The following is an 18,610-nucleotide window of genomic DNA, read 5'->3' as shown; positions in this document are numbered from 1 at the left end:
AATTAATGTTTTATGTAATTAATAATAAAGAAATTCATTTTAAGATTATAAGTGTTACATTTATTTATTCATGCATAATTATTATTTGTGGGATCTCTTTGATAAAAGCACAACCGTCAGAGATCAAAGGCTTGAAAGTAAGATGCGGTCACCCGCTTACCGCAGATGCAGATATTCGTAAAGTCGAGCTGCAACCGGAACCGCAGAGAATGTTCGTAAAATAACCGCACGGCCACACCATAAGAGCATGTACTGTACTACTAGCAAATTTGATATTCAAAAGACTATCGTAATTTGTAATGTAAGAAAATTAAATTGTTGAATTGAAAATTAATAATTAAATTAATTAAGCAAAATGCCTTCTTAAGTTTAACTTTTTAATTAAAATTAAGACTTAAACTAAAATAACAAATTAAAAACAAGTCATTTTCTAATCCTTTGATATTGAAATTCAGAAAAGAAAGTTTTTAATTCGTTTAAATTAGTTTGTTTAACTAATCAAAAACTGCTTCACTCACGTAGAACTAATTCGATGTTTGCATTGTTTTTAACATGAAATTCCGAAAACAAATTTAGATAAAATAATTAAAAATGACTTCTCTCACGTATGGCTATGGATAATTCGGAGTCGGCACTGACTAGTTTCAGACTTCTTTAGTGTTCTTTTTTCATGTAGTTTTAGGTCGTGGTCGTGGAGGACACAAACTCAGTATATTTTGAGATACAAACTTATTTAAGTAAATTAAAAAACTCTACTTATTTTAGAGGCTTTACGAATAAAAATCCAAATATTATTTTATTTTTTTATTAATACACGTTGTTAGTCTCGGGATTAGTACAAAGTCCCACAAAACTATATAAAATAATAATAATTAATTGTTTTAATTACTAGTTATATTTACTTTAATGTAATCTTAGTAAAGACAGCATATTTTTAAATATATATTAATAAACATCGATTGAATAAAAAACAGAAAAATAAAAATAAAAAACATTCTTCAAAATTCCAAAATAAAATCTGAAAAACATTGTACTTTAGAATAAAAAAAGACCATTGTCATTCTTTGATAGATTCGTATCAATAAGAGAAAAATATGAAATAATTTTAACGAAGTTTCAATAAAGCAAATAATCATCACAAATCATTCAAACCATTCAATATATCGAAATCAATTTTATTAGAACTCATCTTCGTTGAATAAGCTCATTAGGTAACATGTAATTTGATTTTAGTATATCAAAATAATATTGAATGATAAATCATAAAGAATACAAATATATATAAACATCTATTGCTTACGGAACCATTTTCATACAAAGGTTGAATATGGAATATTTTTTTTTTTTAATTAATGATAGTTGTAAATATGCCAAAGGACATTTGAAAATAAAATTAATGTAGAAAGCATGGGCAGTGAGACTTAAGTTAATTTCTTATTATAATATTTTCGTAATATTAGGTACATTTTAAATACCTTTTTTATAAAGATTTAACCAAATAAGCAAACAAGTAGTAGAAGAAAATTAGCAAGTGGAACTGTTACACGCATGTCATAAAGAGTATTGACAATAAGTTTTTTAGAATCCAGAAATTATTCTTTCTCGTACTAAGTTCGTATTTGTCGGATGTCGCCCCTGTATATCAGAGGCTTTAGTGGCTAAACATACAATAAGACCCATTGGCCTTTGTCTCACCTCAGTGTCACGAGTCGCATGTCGTTTACATCCAAAAATACATCACAATGCTGTGTTATTGTATGATATTTTCATAAAACAAGACTAGGTACGATCGGTTCGAATGACCGACATTAGTCAACAGAAGTGCTGGCGTCCGTTTAAAATATGGCACCGACAACATACAGGAGGAAAAGATTTCTTACAAGGATTTGTCTTGTTACACTTGTTGGCATTGCGCCCTCGCCATGTAAGCAACTTTTTGTGCCCTCTGCACAACTTCGGGGCAACGTTTGCGCCGCACCATCTTACAGTCCTGGAAGAAACCTTCGTTTCTAGGGAATCCATTGCTTCCATCACTGAAGGTCACCAGGCCTAGAAATTGATAAATACTTAAATTAAAAAAATATCATTATCAAATCTTTATCTTTATACATAAAAGTAAATTGAATTAGCTTGTTCGGTTTAACTAAACAACTTTTATTTTAATTTGATAACTCAAATTGCTTTTGAGTTATTAAATTAAGTATCGCGAGAGAAATGTTTTTTCTTCTGCAAAAATGTGAAAATGTGAGTCGTCGTTAGAAACATAAATGTTTTTGTTCTGTACCAATCTAAAGGACGACCTTTATTTTAATTTTAATCTCAAGTGTTTTGGTTTTTCCATTGGAGTGAGAAATTAAAATGTGCTAATTAAACGAAACCCCCAAGAAGTAATATTTTAAACAAACTTTTGTTACTTTTTCACCTCACATAATTAATTTAACTTGAAAATAGAATCCTATTATTAATTTTCTTTTTTTAATATTAAGTTCTGATGCATTGAGCCTAGAATGGCGCCGTGGCGCATTGTTTTGGGGATTGCCAGCCAGTGGTACTACTATTTTTAGGGGCGCCTGAATGATTTTCGCACTCTAACGCCCAATATCGTTAAGACGGTCCTTTACATGTTATAATATTCATTGATTCTTAGGTCTAGTTGTTTCTACATTCATATAATGTACGAGTACACACCTAAGCCCCAAACACGACCACCTCGGAACTCTCCTTCGAACTTCATACCATCCGCTCGCCAGAATACACCGTGACCGTGGAACCAGCCCTGCATAAACTCGCCTTCGTATCTGAAATTGTTACTGTCTCAATCACTTTGAATTCATCAAATGTTTGCAGTTTATTTACAACTGAGTGATCAAAGATACAGTTCAGATGGAAAATATTATTTAATTAATTTAATGTACAAATTTCACTGTGTTATTAATACTGCAAAATTTGTCGAATGTAACATGAAATATTTTTTTGTTGCCGTAGCTGAAATTTTCATCATATTTAATGTTAATTGGAGCGTAAAATTTGAGTTTCAAAGTATTTCTTCAAAGAAGAAATGAATGTTAAGTATTTAACTGATTTAATAATACACGTTATTGCGGAGGGAATTTAACCTCCAAGCTTTAATTTTTACAATTTACTTCAATCAGGTACTGATCTAAATAATGGCGGATAAGGAAAAATTCTTCTATTTAAAGAGCCATTTCCTATCGGATGTTGGCTGTGACTTTAAACCGTTTGAGAAGATGGTAGTGTTTTTCATACTAGCTGTCGTCCGCGGCGAATTAAAAAAAAAACTTAATAATAAAATAGCCTATGTGGTCTTCTAGACTATGTTCTACATCTGTGCCAATTTCGTCAAGATTCGTTAAGCCATTCCGGAGATACCTTCAAACAAACATACACCTATCCATCCATTCATCCATCTAAACATTCGCATTTATAATATTAGTAAGATGGTTTGATAGGTTTGTATTTATCTCAAATCCCGAAGCCTAAAGGACTGAAACAATTTTGACGAATATTATTGTACAGTACAGTAAGTCGGATTTTTGGTTTTTTATCAAAAATAAAGTACTTTATTTATTAGTCACATAAAATTTATACTCACTTGGCGCCATCTGGGAATGCCATAACGCCCAGTCCGGAGCACATGCCACTAGCCAGGCAACCGTCATACCTCGTCCCGTCTGGCAGTAACAAATGACCCATGCCATGCTTCTGACCCTTCGAGTTCCAGTCGCCTACGTATCGGGTCCCATCTTCATACTTGTAAGCCCCCGATTTCGATACACCAGAATCTGCAACTGAGGAAAAAGGAATTTATTATAGAACTTTTAAGAGAGCTAACCAGAATAATTCTTATTATTCCTTCATTTCAAATATTATGCTATCTCCGATGAAATCTTACTAATATTATACCTGCGAAATTTTAAATGAATGAAGGGATGGATAAATGTTTGTTAGAAGGTATCACCGCAACTGCTCAACGGATCTTGGCATTTGACATAAATGTAGAACATAGTCTGGAAGAATATATAGGCTACCTATTAAGTATTTTTTTAAGTCGCGGGCAAAAGCTAGTTTAAAATAAACTATATATACAGTACTACTTGTACGTAATAATTTCATTTTAGTTACATAATAAATTATCCACTAGATCCCTGAATAAAATACGCAGAAAATACATTGTTCTACTTATTTCTCACCTTCCACCATTGTAGTGTTGTACACAGACTGGCTAGTTAGAATATACTGAAAGGTTTCCCGAGCTCGTACGCTAGTACTTCATGTTAATTAAATTACTGACTATTTTACACTATAATAAGATTATGTAGCTTTAAGGGAAGGTTCAATTTTATATCAACTATACAACAATAATAGCGTCGGTGGCTCAGGGGTAAAGCACTTGACTTGCAATCTGCAGATCCTGGGTTCGAACCCCGCTTTGTACCAATGTGTTTTTCGATTTTCGATTTACATATGTACATTTATCAGAAGTACTAACGATGAAGGAAAAAATCGTGATGCAACCTGCACATTTCTGATAAGAAATTCAATTATATGTGTGAAGTCAAACAACTCGCACTGGATCAGTGTGGTCGACTATGGCCTATTCACCCCTAACTTTGGGTAGGCTCCGAACACCTCAGTAATAATAACGACTGATCGATCGACTGATCGATCGATCGACACACACATGTATATTAACGTTCACGAAAAAAAAAATTAAGAAATTGCTTGAATTAATTGTTAGCTGATATTTTAACCGTTGATATAGCATAAGGATATCACAGAAACAAAAACTAAAATACCATTGAAAGATTTTGGCATTTTACCCATTCATGGATGACTACCAAAATTTTTAAACATTGTGCAATATCAATCAACTATGAAAAAGTTGTGAAATATTAGGATGTTATAGTACTTCTTTTGTCTAACATTTATAAACACAAAAAGTTAAATGATTAAAAGGACGCAGAGGACGTTAATGGAATCATGTTTCATGTTTTTTTACAAACACGAGCAATTTCATCCTGTAAAACATTGTGTTCTTTACGAAACATATGTTGAGTGTTCCATTTGGTCGACCGTTCTTGCAAATAGTAAGCTATCAAACGCTTTTAACTTACAAAGAAATCGAACAACAAAAGAGCTATTACCATCCCCCACTGTTCCGTGTATTACGTAGACGAACCAATTAACCGTTCCTGTAATTGCCAGTTAATAACATCGCCAGAGCTGCGACGACATATCCTTATTAGAGCGGCGCTAGTGTGTTGTCAACTCTCCGAGGGTCAAAGATTAACCGCGCAGACTTGTCGTTACATAATAAAAAAATAATGTAATTTATTTTATTTTATAAAATCTATATTATTGTTTAATTAAGTAAAGGGAATAGAAATCAACGTACGTAGTAGACCCGAAATAAGCTATTTCCCGCCAATAAAGCCTTTTACAAGAACTGAAAATATTTTCGATAGAAAAATATGCATGAAAACTTTGCTTTTACCTAACGTACTCAAATCTTTGATACATAGAGTTTTTAATACTTATTTTTATTACTTTGTTGCTTTAAAGCTTAATTTGAAACTTAAGCATGAGTGAACAACTTCCCTTTTTTGTTTATTTAGACTGTTATTAGCTTTTTAATTACGAGAAGAACGTCTGAACTGAAAGCCAACTTAGTTATTTCCCCAAGCGAATAATATTTCAAAAGTTCAACACACGACGACTTTTACGATAGATTAATTAAAAAAATAAATAGAAAATTTTAAATCTGAGACAGAACTGCGCAATTTCTTTCGCCTTGATGCCTATATGCGACTGTAATTATTGTTATTTCATTTTTTAATAGGATAAGTGGGGACGGCAGTAGTCTCGTCATAAATTTTCCGTTATTTGGCTGTGTTGTGTGTTATTAGTAGAGCATGCAATGAAAAGAGATATAAGTGAATAGTCGGTGCACAATCTTATGTATCTATGTACATTCTATGATTAACGATGTACCTTGACGTAAGAATCACCTTTTGAATAACGGCGGCGGGCAATCTAGCGCTTCCCGTCGACTTGACGATTCCTAATAACGAAATGCAGCGAACAAAACTAACACAAGTTCAGGGACAGGGCGCTTGAGTGGACACGTTGTATAGACACGTATTTAATAACAGAACTACGGCTAAGGAAATAAATAATGTTTATATAAAAACATGAATGAGAGAGTGCGTAAAGAGATCGTCGAGCGTTTATTCTAAACTAGCTTTTACCCGCGACTCCGTCCGCACGGAATAAAAAATAGAAAACGGGGTAAAAATTATCCTATGTCCGTTTCCTGGTTCTAAGCTACCTGCCCACCAATTTTCAGTCAAATCGATTCAGCCGTTCTTGAGTTATAAATAGTGTAACTAACACGACTTTCTTTTATATTATACTAGCTTTTACCCGCGACTCCGTTCACGCGGAATTAAAAATAGAAAACGGAGTAAACATTATCCTATGTCCGTTTCCTGGTTCTAAGCTACCTGTCCACCAATTTTCAGTCAAATCGATTCAGCCGTTCTTGAGTTATAAATAGTGTAACTAACACGACTTTCTTTTATATATATAGATAGATAGATGTGATTATTTATATATCTAAGGATATATATATTTAATTTTTAATATCATGAATTTAGCTATAGAAAGAACACAGAAACGAATCAGCTTAAAATGTAAAGTACTACTACGTCAGGTAATTCAAAAAGTACACATTTTGTGCATTCCGTGTTTTTCCAATTATTTTTTCACACAACAACTGCATTGCTATAAGGTTAGATGTATTGATAATCGTGACTTTTCAGAACCGAAACACATTTACAACATGATAATGTTATCTCTCTTATTCTCGTTTAAAAAAACAGAGACAGGAATATGTATGTGTACAGGTGTAAGGCAGTGGAAACGGCAACGGATATGAATCGATGTCCAACATTACATAAGCAAGGTTAACATGAGGTGAAGATGTGCTGTTTGCGATCGATATGCACCAAGGTTGGCCGTCGCAAAGTCATTATGACACAGACTTTAGAACAAATAGAATGGAACAATTAAAGAGTTTTACGCAGTTCTTAGATAGGTAAAACGATGTTTTATTTTCACAAGGTATAAACGATAATTGTTTGTTTATAGAGGTTAAGGAAAGACTGGTACATACTGTGCCGACTCTACATAAGGAAAAGCATAGGACAATGATTAATTAGGTTAGAAAATTTGATAATAGAAAACTATTGCAAATGCACATTCAATTGAATATCACAATTTTTTTTTGTGGTTCTTCAAATGTGATGTTGGAGGTGAATGTTGCGTATATTGGGGACTGCAAAACGAACAAACAAGTCCATTCTAGAGTTCATTTCAACTGAAAATATCCACCAGATTATCCACTACATGCTACCGACGAGTTCTTGGATACTTTGGACATATTGCTAGGAGAAACTTCGACAACTTGGACGAATTGGTCGTGGTTGGAAAGATTGACGGTAAAAGGTGACGGGGTCGATCACTTACCCGCTTGTCCGATCAAGTATAGGCTATATTGGGAGACAATATCACGACTACCTTGAGACAAGCCGAAGACAGAACGGCGTGGAGGCAGCTGGTCGACTCATCTGTAAAGGGATATCAAGACGAGCACGACCTTTAGTAATGAATTAAAAAATATTTTGCAAAGCAATCGGTTGAGTTTTAAACATTATCCTTAATATATTTTTATTCATCGCGAGATATTACTATTTATTCAGTTACATTTAGAAGTAATTTATTAAAGTTTTTAACGTACACACACGACTTCAAGGCTGTTCTGAATGTTTAAATTAATCTTAAAGAAGTCACTACCCAATTCAATTCGAAGACATCATTATTTTGGCCTGTCTATTATTTTCAATGTACTATAACCTAATGGCATTGACCTTCATTGTAAATGATAAAAAAAAAGTAAAAGTTCCCGTAATATCTTATTATTTGTTTGAAAATTACAAATGTACGAAATAAAACATATAAAAGTAAAAAAATTGACTATACAATTACCTGCTTTTTTACATAAATCAGCGGGATTTTGTTTGTTTATTTTTTTACTGAATCGAAAATACCTGGAACATATAAACCATATAAACTTCGAGATCATTTTTATTAACGTTATAAAACAAGGGTTATAACATTTTAGAACTGTAATAGCTTATCGAATTGCTTTTGTTTTATTTGGTTTGAGTTAGGCTTTTAACTGTACCTTTGAATGTCGATTTATGAAGATTAATTGCTTTTAGCAATAAATTATTAAACGATATACAGAGTCGTCTTTTTTATTTAACTCCTATAATATAATATGTTTATTTGTTTCCTTAAAAACCATCAGAGGTTTCCTCTATCAATGTCCATGGTCCGAATTGTAGTGACGCTACTTAAGTTATAGAATAGTTTCCTAGCAATTACGTAAGAAAACAGAATACGGAAAATCAAATTACATTCTAAGAACTAGGTATAAGATCATCTCGATAACAAAATAAGTAAACATTTAATCTTCGCAATGAATCAACTTGTAAATATTTCCACGAGAATTCTTATGTCGGTATAACGTAATTTGACTTATATCTGTGGACCAATCACGAAATTTAGTGACAATCGCGTTTATATTGTCATTGTCATTTACGTCAAAATTAGTATGAGATTTTGGTGTACTTTACACCTGATAGGGGGCACTGCACAAATTTTAATATAAAATGTCGATTACGATACGAAAGTGATTGTCGCAAACATTCGTAGTAAGGCCCTCTGTTCCGATTTACGCAACATCCTTGTATTTAACAAAGTAATCATGTAAGAGCTGTTTGTCTTTACCATGTCCTTGGCACATATTTTTTATTAATATAATTTTAAATGACAATATATTAAAACCTATTGCGTCCAATATTCCGTGGTATCAAATTATGTGAACTTTATGCAATTAATGAAAAGTATTAAGTGATGCACATCTCTGATATTAAGCACTAACTTCCATAGTAATTGACATATCAACTGCAAAAATAAATTCAAGGATTCAAAGGTAATGAGAAATTATATTTACTCATGTTACTGGCTGAATATATTATTTTTTGTCTATAGATTTAATTTGGATTACTTTGAGTGTCTAAATTGATGATACAAACTACAGCCTTATAAAGGTAAAATTGCTTAGATAGGTTTGTTATAATTTCGCATTACAACGCAATTCGACTATATAGGTTTGATAATAGCGCTTTCAAACTTTACAAAATTAATATAAAATCAATACGTAAATAGTTGTTCAAAAAATAATTATATGGCATATCTTTATAACAGATCATGTTTACAAATAAATAATGGTAAACTTCAGTAACTAATACAATACTAAGTAATAATGTCGTGAATTGCTCGTAATTCTAAGAACAACTAAATGCCTGGTCGTTGTCGTGTTTTCCATTCCCTGTTTTATGACAAACTGTTAGCATTTACAAATTGTGTATTCGACATATACATCAAGAAAGTCTTATCTTTTATAATCTTCAACGAACAGTATAATGATTACACAAGAATGTTCTGTTATAAAATTTTAAATGATACTCCAACGTGAAAATACATTTATACTATAACCGAGAATTTCTGACATCATAATTTTTATATAAATCATATCGTATGTTCTAAACTGAGATTTTAAGATCAGAAATCCACGGTAAGATAATTTTGGTTGTGACTAACAATTATAGATACAAATTTATTTCTAAAGGATACGTGATATCGGACAGATATAAAGACAAACATTTCTATTTAGTTAAAATGTCGGTAATATATTGTAGTATTTACTCATAAAATAAGTTTCACAGAACACAAAATCACGCGATTTGAGAATTTAAGTTAAAGAATATCATTAATTCTTATGGAAGCCTACCTTTAGTGGCATAAGTAGGTTGAAGTTGCTTCCGTTAAATTTATCCGTTTTGTTCATAAGTAGGTAACGATAAATAAAGTTTATTATCATTGGGGACACGCGTGCCGCTCTAGTAACGCCGCCTGACTTTTCCTGGTCCCGCACGCTACGTTAAGTCGTGATAAATTAAAAATTAAATAGTTGCTACTTTTATAATAAATAGTACGCTATTACAAAATCTACGTGTGACAGCTATATATCTTAACTATGGTATTTCTGCTAACATTTTAACTTAAGTTTTCTATAATAATGTGTCCGTTTTTGTGTTGTGATGTAGAACTGCATAATTTTCTATCATATTAACAGTTGAAAAACAAAGCCAGTATTTAAGTTAAAATTGTTAGTATATGTACAAGGTCATTTCCAAATAAAAATGAAATAATTAGTATGAATACTAAAATGATTCGTGAAGCATTAACATTGCGATCATAACCTTAGATTTCTACTAAACACATCGCAGGGCTATGGAATAAATCTCTAAATGCTTACCCGGGTAGACCGATACCAATCAGACAAGGTCTGTGGTCAATGTCGCTACGTCGTCACGTCGCTGAAGTCGCCACGTAAACGTACCGCTTACGTAGTGAGCGCCGCACTCAAATGTCATATTAGTAACAGTCGTCGCTTGGTTAGAAATGGGGTTGTAAACATTTTTACTGACTATAGAATATATCTACAACATTTCCATTAATATTTGTCTGCTACATCGGTGAACGAGTAATTGATTAGATAGAGATTGTAAACATTTTTACAAATAATGCTTACATTAACTTGGAACATATCTTTTTTACTGTTGTCAATAATTTTATTAGCTAAATCGTTACCTATTAGCAAACATTTGACAAGCCCATTTCAGATTCAGCAATTGTATTGTACAAGGAAGATTCGTTATATTTGAGTCGAGTTCTTAAAAATACACCCAAAAATTTTGGACAATTTTGTTGACGTCTTTAATTTGAAGAATTTGTAAAATAATGAACCATAACTTACCACAACTAGTTAAATCATACTTTAATCGACGTTTAAAAACTTTCCTTCCAACTTCATAAATTATAAACTTTGTTATACTTTGCCCGAAACCCTTAAACCGAAAGTTGTTCCTTAGTCGAATTTCGGGATAACTCAAGGATAATTTGTTGAGAAAATAAACGTTCTCTTAAGAAAATAAATAACTTAAAATCAGCGAAGTTAGTATAGGAAATTATTCAGAGTTTAAATTTTAATTAAGGTTGTGATTAATATGTTAAGAATTTACTTAAGTCAAAGGCACAATTATAAGATGAATCTGAGATAGGACTTCTGCCAATGAGTTTTTTTAGAATTACGGAAGAAATGTAATTGGTCTCGTTCAAACGGCGTCTGGTCATTGACTCACATTATCCCTTAAAAAACGCTGTATGTTAATCAAAGGATCAAAAACCCGACTGACTCTACTTCTATGTCACTCGGAGAAAGAATAAGAATCGAAGGACAACTCTTTCGTTTGGGTTACAGGGGTTACAATAGAAATGACATATGGATATGTCAACCCACATTTGTACAAAAAAACATTAGCCTTCTGAGTCAGTTTGGTAATATGTGTAATTTAAATATGTTTACTTAGTAATTGTACAATATATTACTATTACTGTAATTATACAAGTGTTACTCAGTGTAGTTACAAAATGCTAAAAAAAATGAAAAAGGGACTTCTTCAACGGGGCCCTCTTTCATTATATTATTATCACTTATAATTTATGCCATTCAATAAAAATTAAATCTACAAGAAATGTTTATTTTAGTATTAAATAGTATAAGATAGCAAACTTGATTTAAATGCCGATGAGAAGTTTCCTAGAAACATTCATTTAATTCTAATTTTATTTAGCGCCCAAGAGGGAAATCAATTTAAAAGGCCAACACGCTGATGTCGACGATAGTTGATTATCAAATATGAAAAAATGTTTAGTACCACTCACTCGGCGGTCGGTGGGTGTCTGCACCAACCGAACACGCAAGCCGCGCTCCACGGCGACTTTTCAGTTAAAACTACCGCGGGGCCCGACCTATTCGCGCCTACCACTAATAAAGTAACAAAAAAAAAGTGCTACGTAAATACGCTAAGCTTTTGTTGTGCGTGGTTTCGTTACTAATTAAAACAAAAGTACTACGGATACATTGTGATTTAGTGGATTGAAACATGTTTGAAAGGTACAGAGTTCGATTATATTTTTAATAATTTAGTATATTTTCAATAAGATAAAATAATATTATATTTTTATGAGGGTTTCATATTTTCTGTAATTTCTAGAAAATTTAACGCAATTGTAAATAAGTTTAAGTTAACATATTTTCTTTAAATAACATTACTAATTAATTTCTATATTACACGCGTAGCTTAGCGTTAAGATATTCAATAAATTGGTACAAAGAAAACGCCAACAATAGAGGTCTTTGAACGCAATTTCAAAGATATAAAATAACTGAGTTATTACAATATTATTATTTAGTATTCGTATAATTTTCTTATATAATTAAGTATTCGTTAATATATTATAATAACGGTGTTCCTTTAAATCCAATTAATATTATTGAAATATAACACTCAAATCTATGAACAATTATCTTGAATCGTCGAATTTTCCCAGTAAATTATTTTTCATTTTGCCAATAAGTTTGCGGTTTTACCAATTAGGCTTAATAATCTGTTTAGTCTGATTTTCGGACCGAATACTAAATGGATGTTTTTTTTCTAAATAATAATTTTGTGCAACAATATTTTTGGAAAAACGAAATTAAAACATTTTTTTTTTGCATTTAGTTTTTTACCAAATAATAAGTTTTTATCGGGGTTAATTTCGTGGTTTTTCAAGTATTAAGTATTTGTTTTAAAACGCCAAGAAATAAATTAAAATTAATAAGTATGTGTATTAACTGAAGGAAAGCGTAAATATATTACAATAGTGTACCAAGTTTGTTCCTTGTATGTGTTTTTTTTTTTTTTTTTTTTTTTTTTTTTTTGTGACTGAGTCGTCACTGTTTGCCTTGAAGAGGCATTTATAGCTTCACCGGGCTTGAGGTGGCCGGGCGCAGATGGCGCTTAGCCTAAACCTCGTTTATGAGTAACTGGGCTCGAGGGCTCCCTCAGGAGCCTCGGCTCGGGCTGTTACTTCGTTATTGTTACCGGATTGGGAGGTCACCGAGCTCTTAGGTCGCTTCGGTGGACGCTCCATGGAGTGACTGGGCGCAAGGGCCCCCGAGAGGGGACCTCGGCTTGGGCTGTCACTCATTACGCGTTTAGCATTCCGATTCAAGGGTGCCCGAGAGGGCCGAACCTCGGCTTGATCGGTTGCTATTATCTGATTGCTATTATTCATACAGCTAACATTACTACCACTTCGGAAAGCGTTAGCGCTGGGAGAAGAAGTGGCGGAAGAAACTCCAGCAACGCTTCTACTATTAATAGGTGAAAACCTGCCTGCTATGAGGCCGTATCGCGAGAATGATTGTCGCAGCCGACAGCGACTGCGGCGTGAGATCTGTTTGTGATGTTTGAGCTTAGCCTGGGCGATAGTAATTGCATCGTCTTGAAAGTCAAGAACGTGCCTAGGTCTACGATAATCCCGACGAAACTTACCGAGCGCGATTGGATTGTAGGTGGCGGCAACTACAACAAGCGGATTAGGATGACCGACGGCAGAGTCGAAATAACGACGCGACGCCAACTTCAGGTGTTGGGCAATGGTGGGCAAGTCCAAATCTATATGAAGATTGCTGTTGCGCATGTACCACGGGGCTCCCGTGGCTCTACGCAAGAATCTATTTTGAATCACCTGAAGTCGATGTATTTGTTTCGGGGCGATGTGCGCGAATACCGGACTAGCATACGTCATGACGGGACGAACTACTGATTTATAAAGTGTCACCTTGTTCCGAAGGGACATTTTACTCTTTCTATTAATCAACGCGGAAAGACGACCTAGGATGAAAGCCGCGCGGTTCCTGACCCGGGTCACGTGAGCGGAGAAGTTAAGTTTAGAGTCAAGTATGACACCTAAGTATTTAACTTGGTCTTCCCAAGGTATTGGGCTGTCCAAGAGTTTAATGGACGGAAGAGCAGTACCTTTCTGGCGTGAAAAGTATAGCGCCGCGCTTTTGCTAGGATTAATTTCGATCCTCCATTTCCGAAACCAGGCACCTAACGTGTTGGCAGCGGTTTGGAGACGTCGACATATAGCATCGGGGGAACGTCCAGATGTGTATACGCAGGTGTCATCGGCGAATAGAGCTAGCTCTACACCGTGTACGCGGGGAATGTCATTGGTGTATAGGGTAAAGAGAACTGGCCCTAATACCGAACCTTGGGGCACCCCGGCTCGAACGGGGTGCAATTGTGAGCACACTCCCTCGACGCGGTAGCGAAACGTGCGATTACTTAGGAAGTCTCGTATTATGCATACGAGACGGTCGGGTACTCCGTGCTCATATAGCTTGTATATAAGCCCGTTGTGCCATACTTTATCGAACGCTTTCGCTACGTCGAGGAAGATAGCTCCGGTGCTAAGGCCACGTTGGCGTTTGACAAGTATGTGCTCCGTGATGCGGTGCACTTGATTGGTGCATGAATGTTTGGCGCGAAAGCCAAACTGTTCCGCAATAGGCATGCCTTTTGTGTCCATAAAGGTGCGAAGGCGAGCTAATATTAATCTTTCATAAATCTTCCCAAGGGTTTTGAGAAGGCTTATGGGGCGATAAGACGTGGGATTGGAAGGTGGCTTTGAGGGTTTGAGGAACCCTATGACTTCAGCGTCCTTCCACTCGCTGGGAAAGACGCCTTTGGTCATTGCCGCATTATAAATGGCTACAAGAAGTTGTATAATGGCAACTGGAAATAGTTTCGCCACCCTATTGGTGATGCCATCTGAGCCGGGAGCTTTGCGTGGACGTAGATTTTTAATTAGTTCCTCGACTTCGTCGCTAGTAACCGGAGGAATTGAGTCGAGAAGGGGTTCGTTTTTCCTCCGGTCGACCTCGCTGTTTACCCTCCGTAGGTGGTCAGGGTCGACCGGTAGGCTACTGGGGGAGCACTGGGCCTCGAGGCTGTCTGCAAGACATTCGGCTTTCTCTTCGTCCAGCATAGCTGGTGTTGTATTTGGGCGCGACAATGGCGGCATCGTTGAGTACGTGTCGCCTTTAAGTGACTTGGGAAGCTTCCAGAATGCTAAATGTGATGGCTTTATGTTTCTAAGCGTTGAATCCCACCGTTCGTTCCGGATGGCAGCTATGCGTGTTTTTACTTCACGCTGTAATTTACGTAGCTGTTTTCGGTTCGATTCGGTGGGATACAAATCGTGAGCTCGGGTAGCCGCGTTCTTGCGTCTTAACAAGTCTCTGGCATCTGGTGGTAGTGCCCAGCGTTGGTTGTCTGACTCTGGCATTTGCCTTGAGCAGTCCTTGATGGCGGTTTGGATATGACTTGTTAGAGAGCCGATCGCGACGCCCATATCGTTATCAGTATTAATTAGGTCGGGGATATCGTTTAGATGTGGGGAGTTAATGTCTTTGAGCCTAGCACTAAGTTTGTGCCAGTCAATGACTGTTTTAATTGGGGGGTCAGCCGGTGCCGAGGGCCCTAGCTGTAGCAAAACTGGTCGGTGATCTGAGTGAAGCTCATGTATTACCTCAATGTTACTTAATGTTAGGTTAATATTCTTGATGATTGCAATGTCAAGCACATCCGGGGTGTGTCCCAATGTATGGGGATAGTGGGTGGGCTCTAATGGCGCTATGATTTCAAAATCAAGTAAATCCGACAGTGAGTCGAGCTCACGGCCGCGCTTACTGATTCTGGTGGAGTTCCATCGAATGTGTTGTATGTGTTTTTTTATTTTTCTGGTTTTATATTCTTTGTGTGGGAATGAATGTTTTTTCTTTCTTTCTTTCTTTCTTTCCTTCTTTCTTTCTTTCTTTCTTTCTTTAAATATGACTGCAATATACTTCTTAAACATGAGTGAAACAAAGAATTAAAGTTGGTGAAAATTAGAATAATCTCTTTTAATATTTGGATCTCTCTAGATTAATGAAATGTTATATACAGCACGTAGGCGAATTCATAGAAAAAAATAGTTGGAAATGAAACAATGAACTTGCAAACACTGCTATACGATCAATATTTTTGTCGTGTACGTTTCCATAAGTTTCACTTTTTAAGCGTTCTGCTATCAAATTATTTTTTTGTATAAAAAGAGAAATAAAGACATATATAAAGAGAATTTATTACAAAATATATCATGATAGCTTCCACGTATAACGTAAGAACTTCACGTATAAGGTAAGAACTTAGTCTGCTTGATGTACACAAATACTGTTTGTAATTTAAGAACTCTGCTAAATAACGTCTTCATAAAATTGATATTTATAAGATTTTGAAGTTTTGTATATAATATTTATATCTAAACCTTTTCTTGTGAATGCTGTGTACGCCTGTTATCTGTATGTTCCTCTGTTTTATTATCTGTGTGATATTTGTATCTGTTCGTGCTTTTTGAACATTCAATTGTTGATTTAATAAATAAATAAATCTTAACAATATTATATAGGTAAATGTGAATATTTAGATGGATGGATGTTTGAAGGTATCTCCAGAAGGACTCAACGGATCTTATCGGTTGTAGAACATAGTCTGGAAGAACACATAGGCTACTAATAAAGATTTTTTTTTAATGCCGCGCGTACAGAGTCGTGGACGACAGCTATTAAATAAACAAATACAAATTACTCTTAACTTAAAAACATTACCACGTCGTCAGTACAATAAGCACGAGTATGTCGTTCAAAAATGCGAGTAAGTTGCGTTTTGTAAAACTCGTAGACCTATATAGGTCAAGGTCAAGTTGTAATTAGCATATCTCATTTAAAGAGGTTATAATTGTGATTTAAGGGCGAGTAATTAAAACAGTTAGAATAAATTTATTTCTTTTAAATAGAGATCTATAAGGAATAAGGATACAAGTCATTGTATTAACAATATCGTTAAATCTAAAAAAAAGGTTTAATACGTCTTTATGAAAAGCCCTTACCTTGTTCAATTTCTTACGTTATTACAGATATCTTATTTGAAATGAATCTGTAATAACGTTTTAAACTTAAAATAAGGAGGCGCAGTATCACGTTTATCTGAAAATCCAGTCATTAACAATTAACAACGCTAAATAACATTGCTTTAATTAAAATGATAAATTATCTGTTATCTTGAGTAGTTTTTAAATAGTTGTTTACTCAAATGAAAAGTTCTACGTAGTTTTTTCTTATCCTATTTAACTTGGATTAGATAGAATGAGGCAACATTTTCTAGTTTATTTGGAGTATTAATGTTGCCTGCAAAGGTATTTACTGAACTAATGCTATATTATTTTATGACGGATTTATATACTGTCGTCGACAGCGATCACGTGATGTTCGAATAACACCAGGTTCGTGTATGGCTGTTATTAATAAATGTAATGTTTGCCTTATTCCCATGGAGTATTCTCTAAATGACTTAATATACATAATTGTATTAAGATATTAAAGTTTCGATTATTATTGACTTTCTGAAGCTAAAGTTACACCATTACCTCTACAAATTCTTAACATCCTTAACAGGAGTAGTAGTTGCAACAAAGAATCTCTTAATTTTAATACCACAAATAACTAGATCCTACTAAATCTCTGACTACTTATCAATTATTTTATCTATTACTAGCTGTCGCCGACGAAACCGTCCAAGCGGAATTGAAAAAAACTTAATTAGTAGCCTATGTGTTCTTCCGGACTATGTTCTACATCTGTACCAAATTTCATCGAAATCCATGCAACCGATCAAGAGATACCTTAAAACAAACATCGATATAAACAGCCGCATTTATAATATTAGTAATATATTCCTAAGCAAAGTTATTACCGGTTACTAGTTCCATATTGAAATGTAAATAACAGCGTCGAAATATTCCTCAAAACTGTCTGTAAATAAGATAAAAATTTTCGTTTCCTATGACTAGCTCAAATTTCCTCTCACAATTACCAATGTTTATACATGGTTTACGCTAGAACCAGATGGAATGGACAATTGTACGTCCGTAATGATAATCGGGTCGTTAAACATAAAGTGGCTTCAAGTGGAGACTGACTTATAAAATTGTACAAAATAGAATCAGATGGTTTGCGGAAAAATCCACTTCCTCACTTATTATTTTATGGTAACCTAATTTTATTTCAATTTGTATAAATTTCGTGATTTTTCAATTCAATTCAAATTCTTTATTTTCGGACAACATAGATCCATATTTGGTTAGTAAATTACAAAAAACTTAAAACTTAGATGACTAGGGATAGTAGAAATAGTACTAGTGGAAAATATGTATAATTTACATGTATGAAACTCTAATTCGTCATATATTTAGGAGACATCCCTTGCGGGATCATAGTCCGCACGAGATGTCTCAGCACAGGCGCCTTAGGGTCGCTAGCTATTGCTTTCAGGATGCTGTTGTCACTCTCCCGGAGCCTCCTCACCAGTGACGCTACCTTTTTTCTGATAATTGCATGGAATCCGTCGGTTTGAGCCTGGGCAAACATGACGGAGGCACTACAGAATCGGGGGAGTTTCATCAA

General features: G+C 34.5%; 2 protein-coding genes across 2 annotated transcripts in view; one reads left to right on the top strand and one right to left on the bottom strand.

Annotated features, from left to right (window-relative positions):
- Positions 1-1,519: 1,519 nt before the first annotated feature.
- LOC106720251 (RNA-directed DNA polymerase from mobile element jockey) lies at positions 1,520-15,462 on the bottom strand. The gene is made up of 5 exons (XM_045677999.1): positions 13,966-15,462; positions 13,596-13,791; positions 3,614-3,821; positions 2,689-2,798; positions 1,520-2,049 (listed from the first exon to the last, which is right to left on the bottom strand). The coding sequence occupies exons 1-5, from the start codon at positions 15,460-15,462 to the stop codon at positions 1,895-1,897; spliced, it is 2,166 nt and encodes a 721-aa protein (XP_045533955.1). The 3' UTR covers positions 1,520-1,894.
- LOC106720235 (glycine receptor subunit alpha-1) overlaps positions 12,011-18,610 on the top strand; it is a 28,105-nt gene continuing 21,505 nt past the window's right edge. The window contains exon 1 of the mRNA XM_045677923.1: positions 12,011-12,169. The gene's annotated coding sequence lies outside the window, so the exon portion shown is untranslated. The remainder of the gene's footprint in view (positions 12,170-18,610) is intronic.

This window comes from Papilio machaon, chromosome 5 (assembly GCF_912999745.1).
Source record: "Papilio machaon chromosome 5, ilPapMach1.1, whole genome shotgun sequence".
NCBI lineage: Eukaryota > Metazoa > Arthropoda > Insecta > Lepidoptera > Papilionidae > Papilio > Papilio machaon.
This window is presented reverse-complemented; position numbering and strand designations above follow the sequence as displayed.

Bases quoted from the DNA above. Each gene is read 5' to 3' on its own strand.
- LOC106720251 (XM_045677999.1), bottom strand. From the start codon at position 15,462: ATGGGCGTCGCGATCGGCTCTCTAACAAGTCATATCCAAACCGCCATC. The intron at 3,822-13,595 runs GTAAGTTTCGTC...TATAATAAATTC, and splicing joins CTACAATCCAATCGCGCTCG to CTTTTTCCTCAGTTGCAGAT. The intron at 2,799-3,613 runs GTGAGTATAAAT...TAACAATTTCAG, and splicing joins GCATTCCCAGATGGCGCCAA to ATACGAAGGCGAGTTTATGC.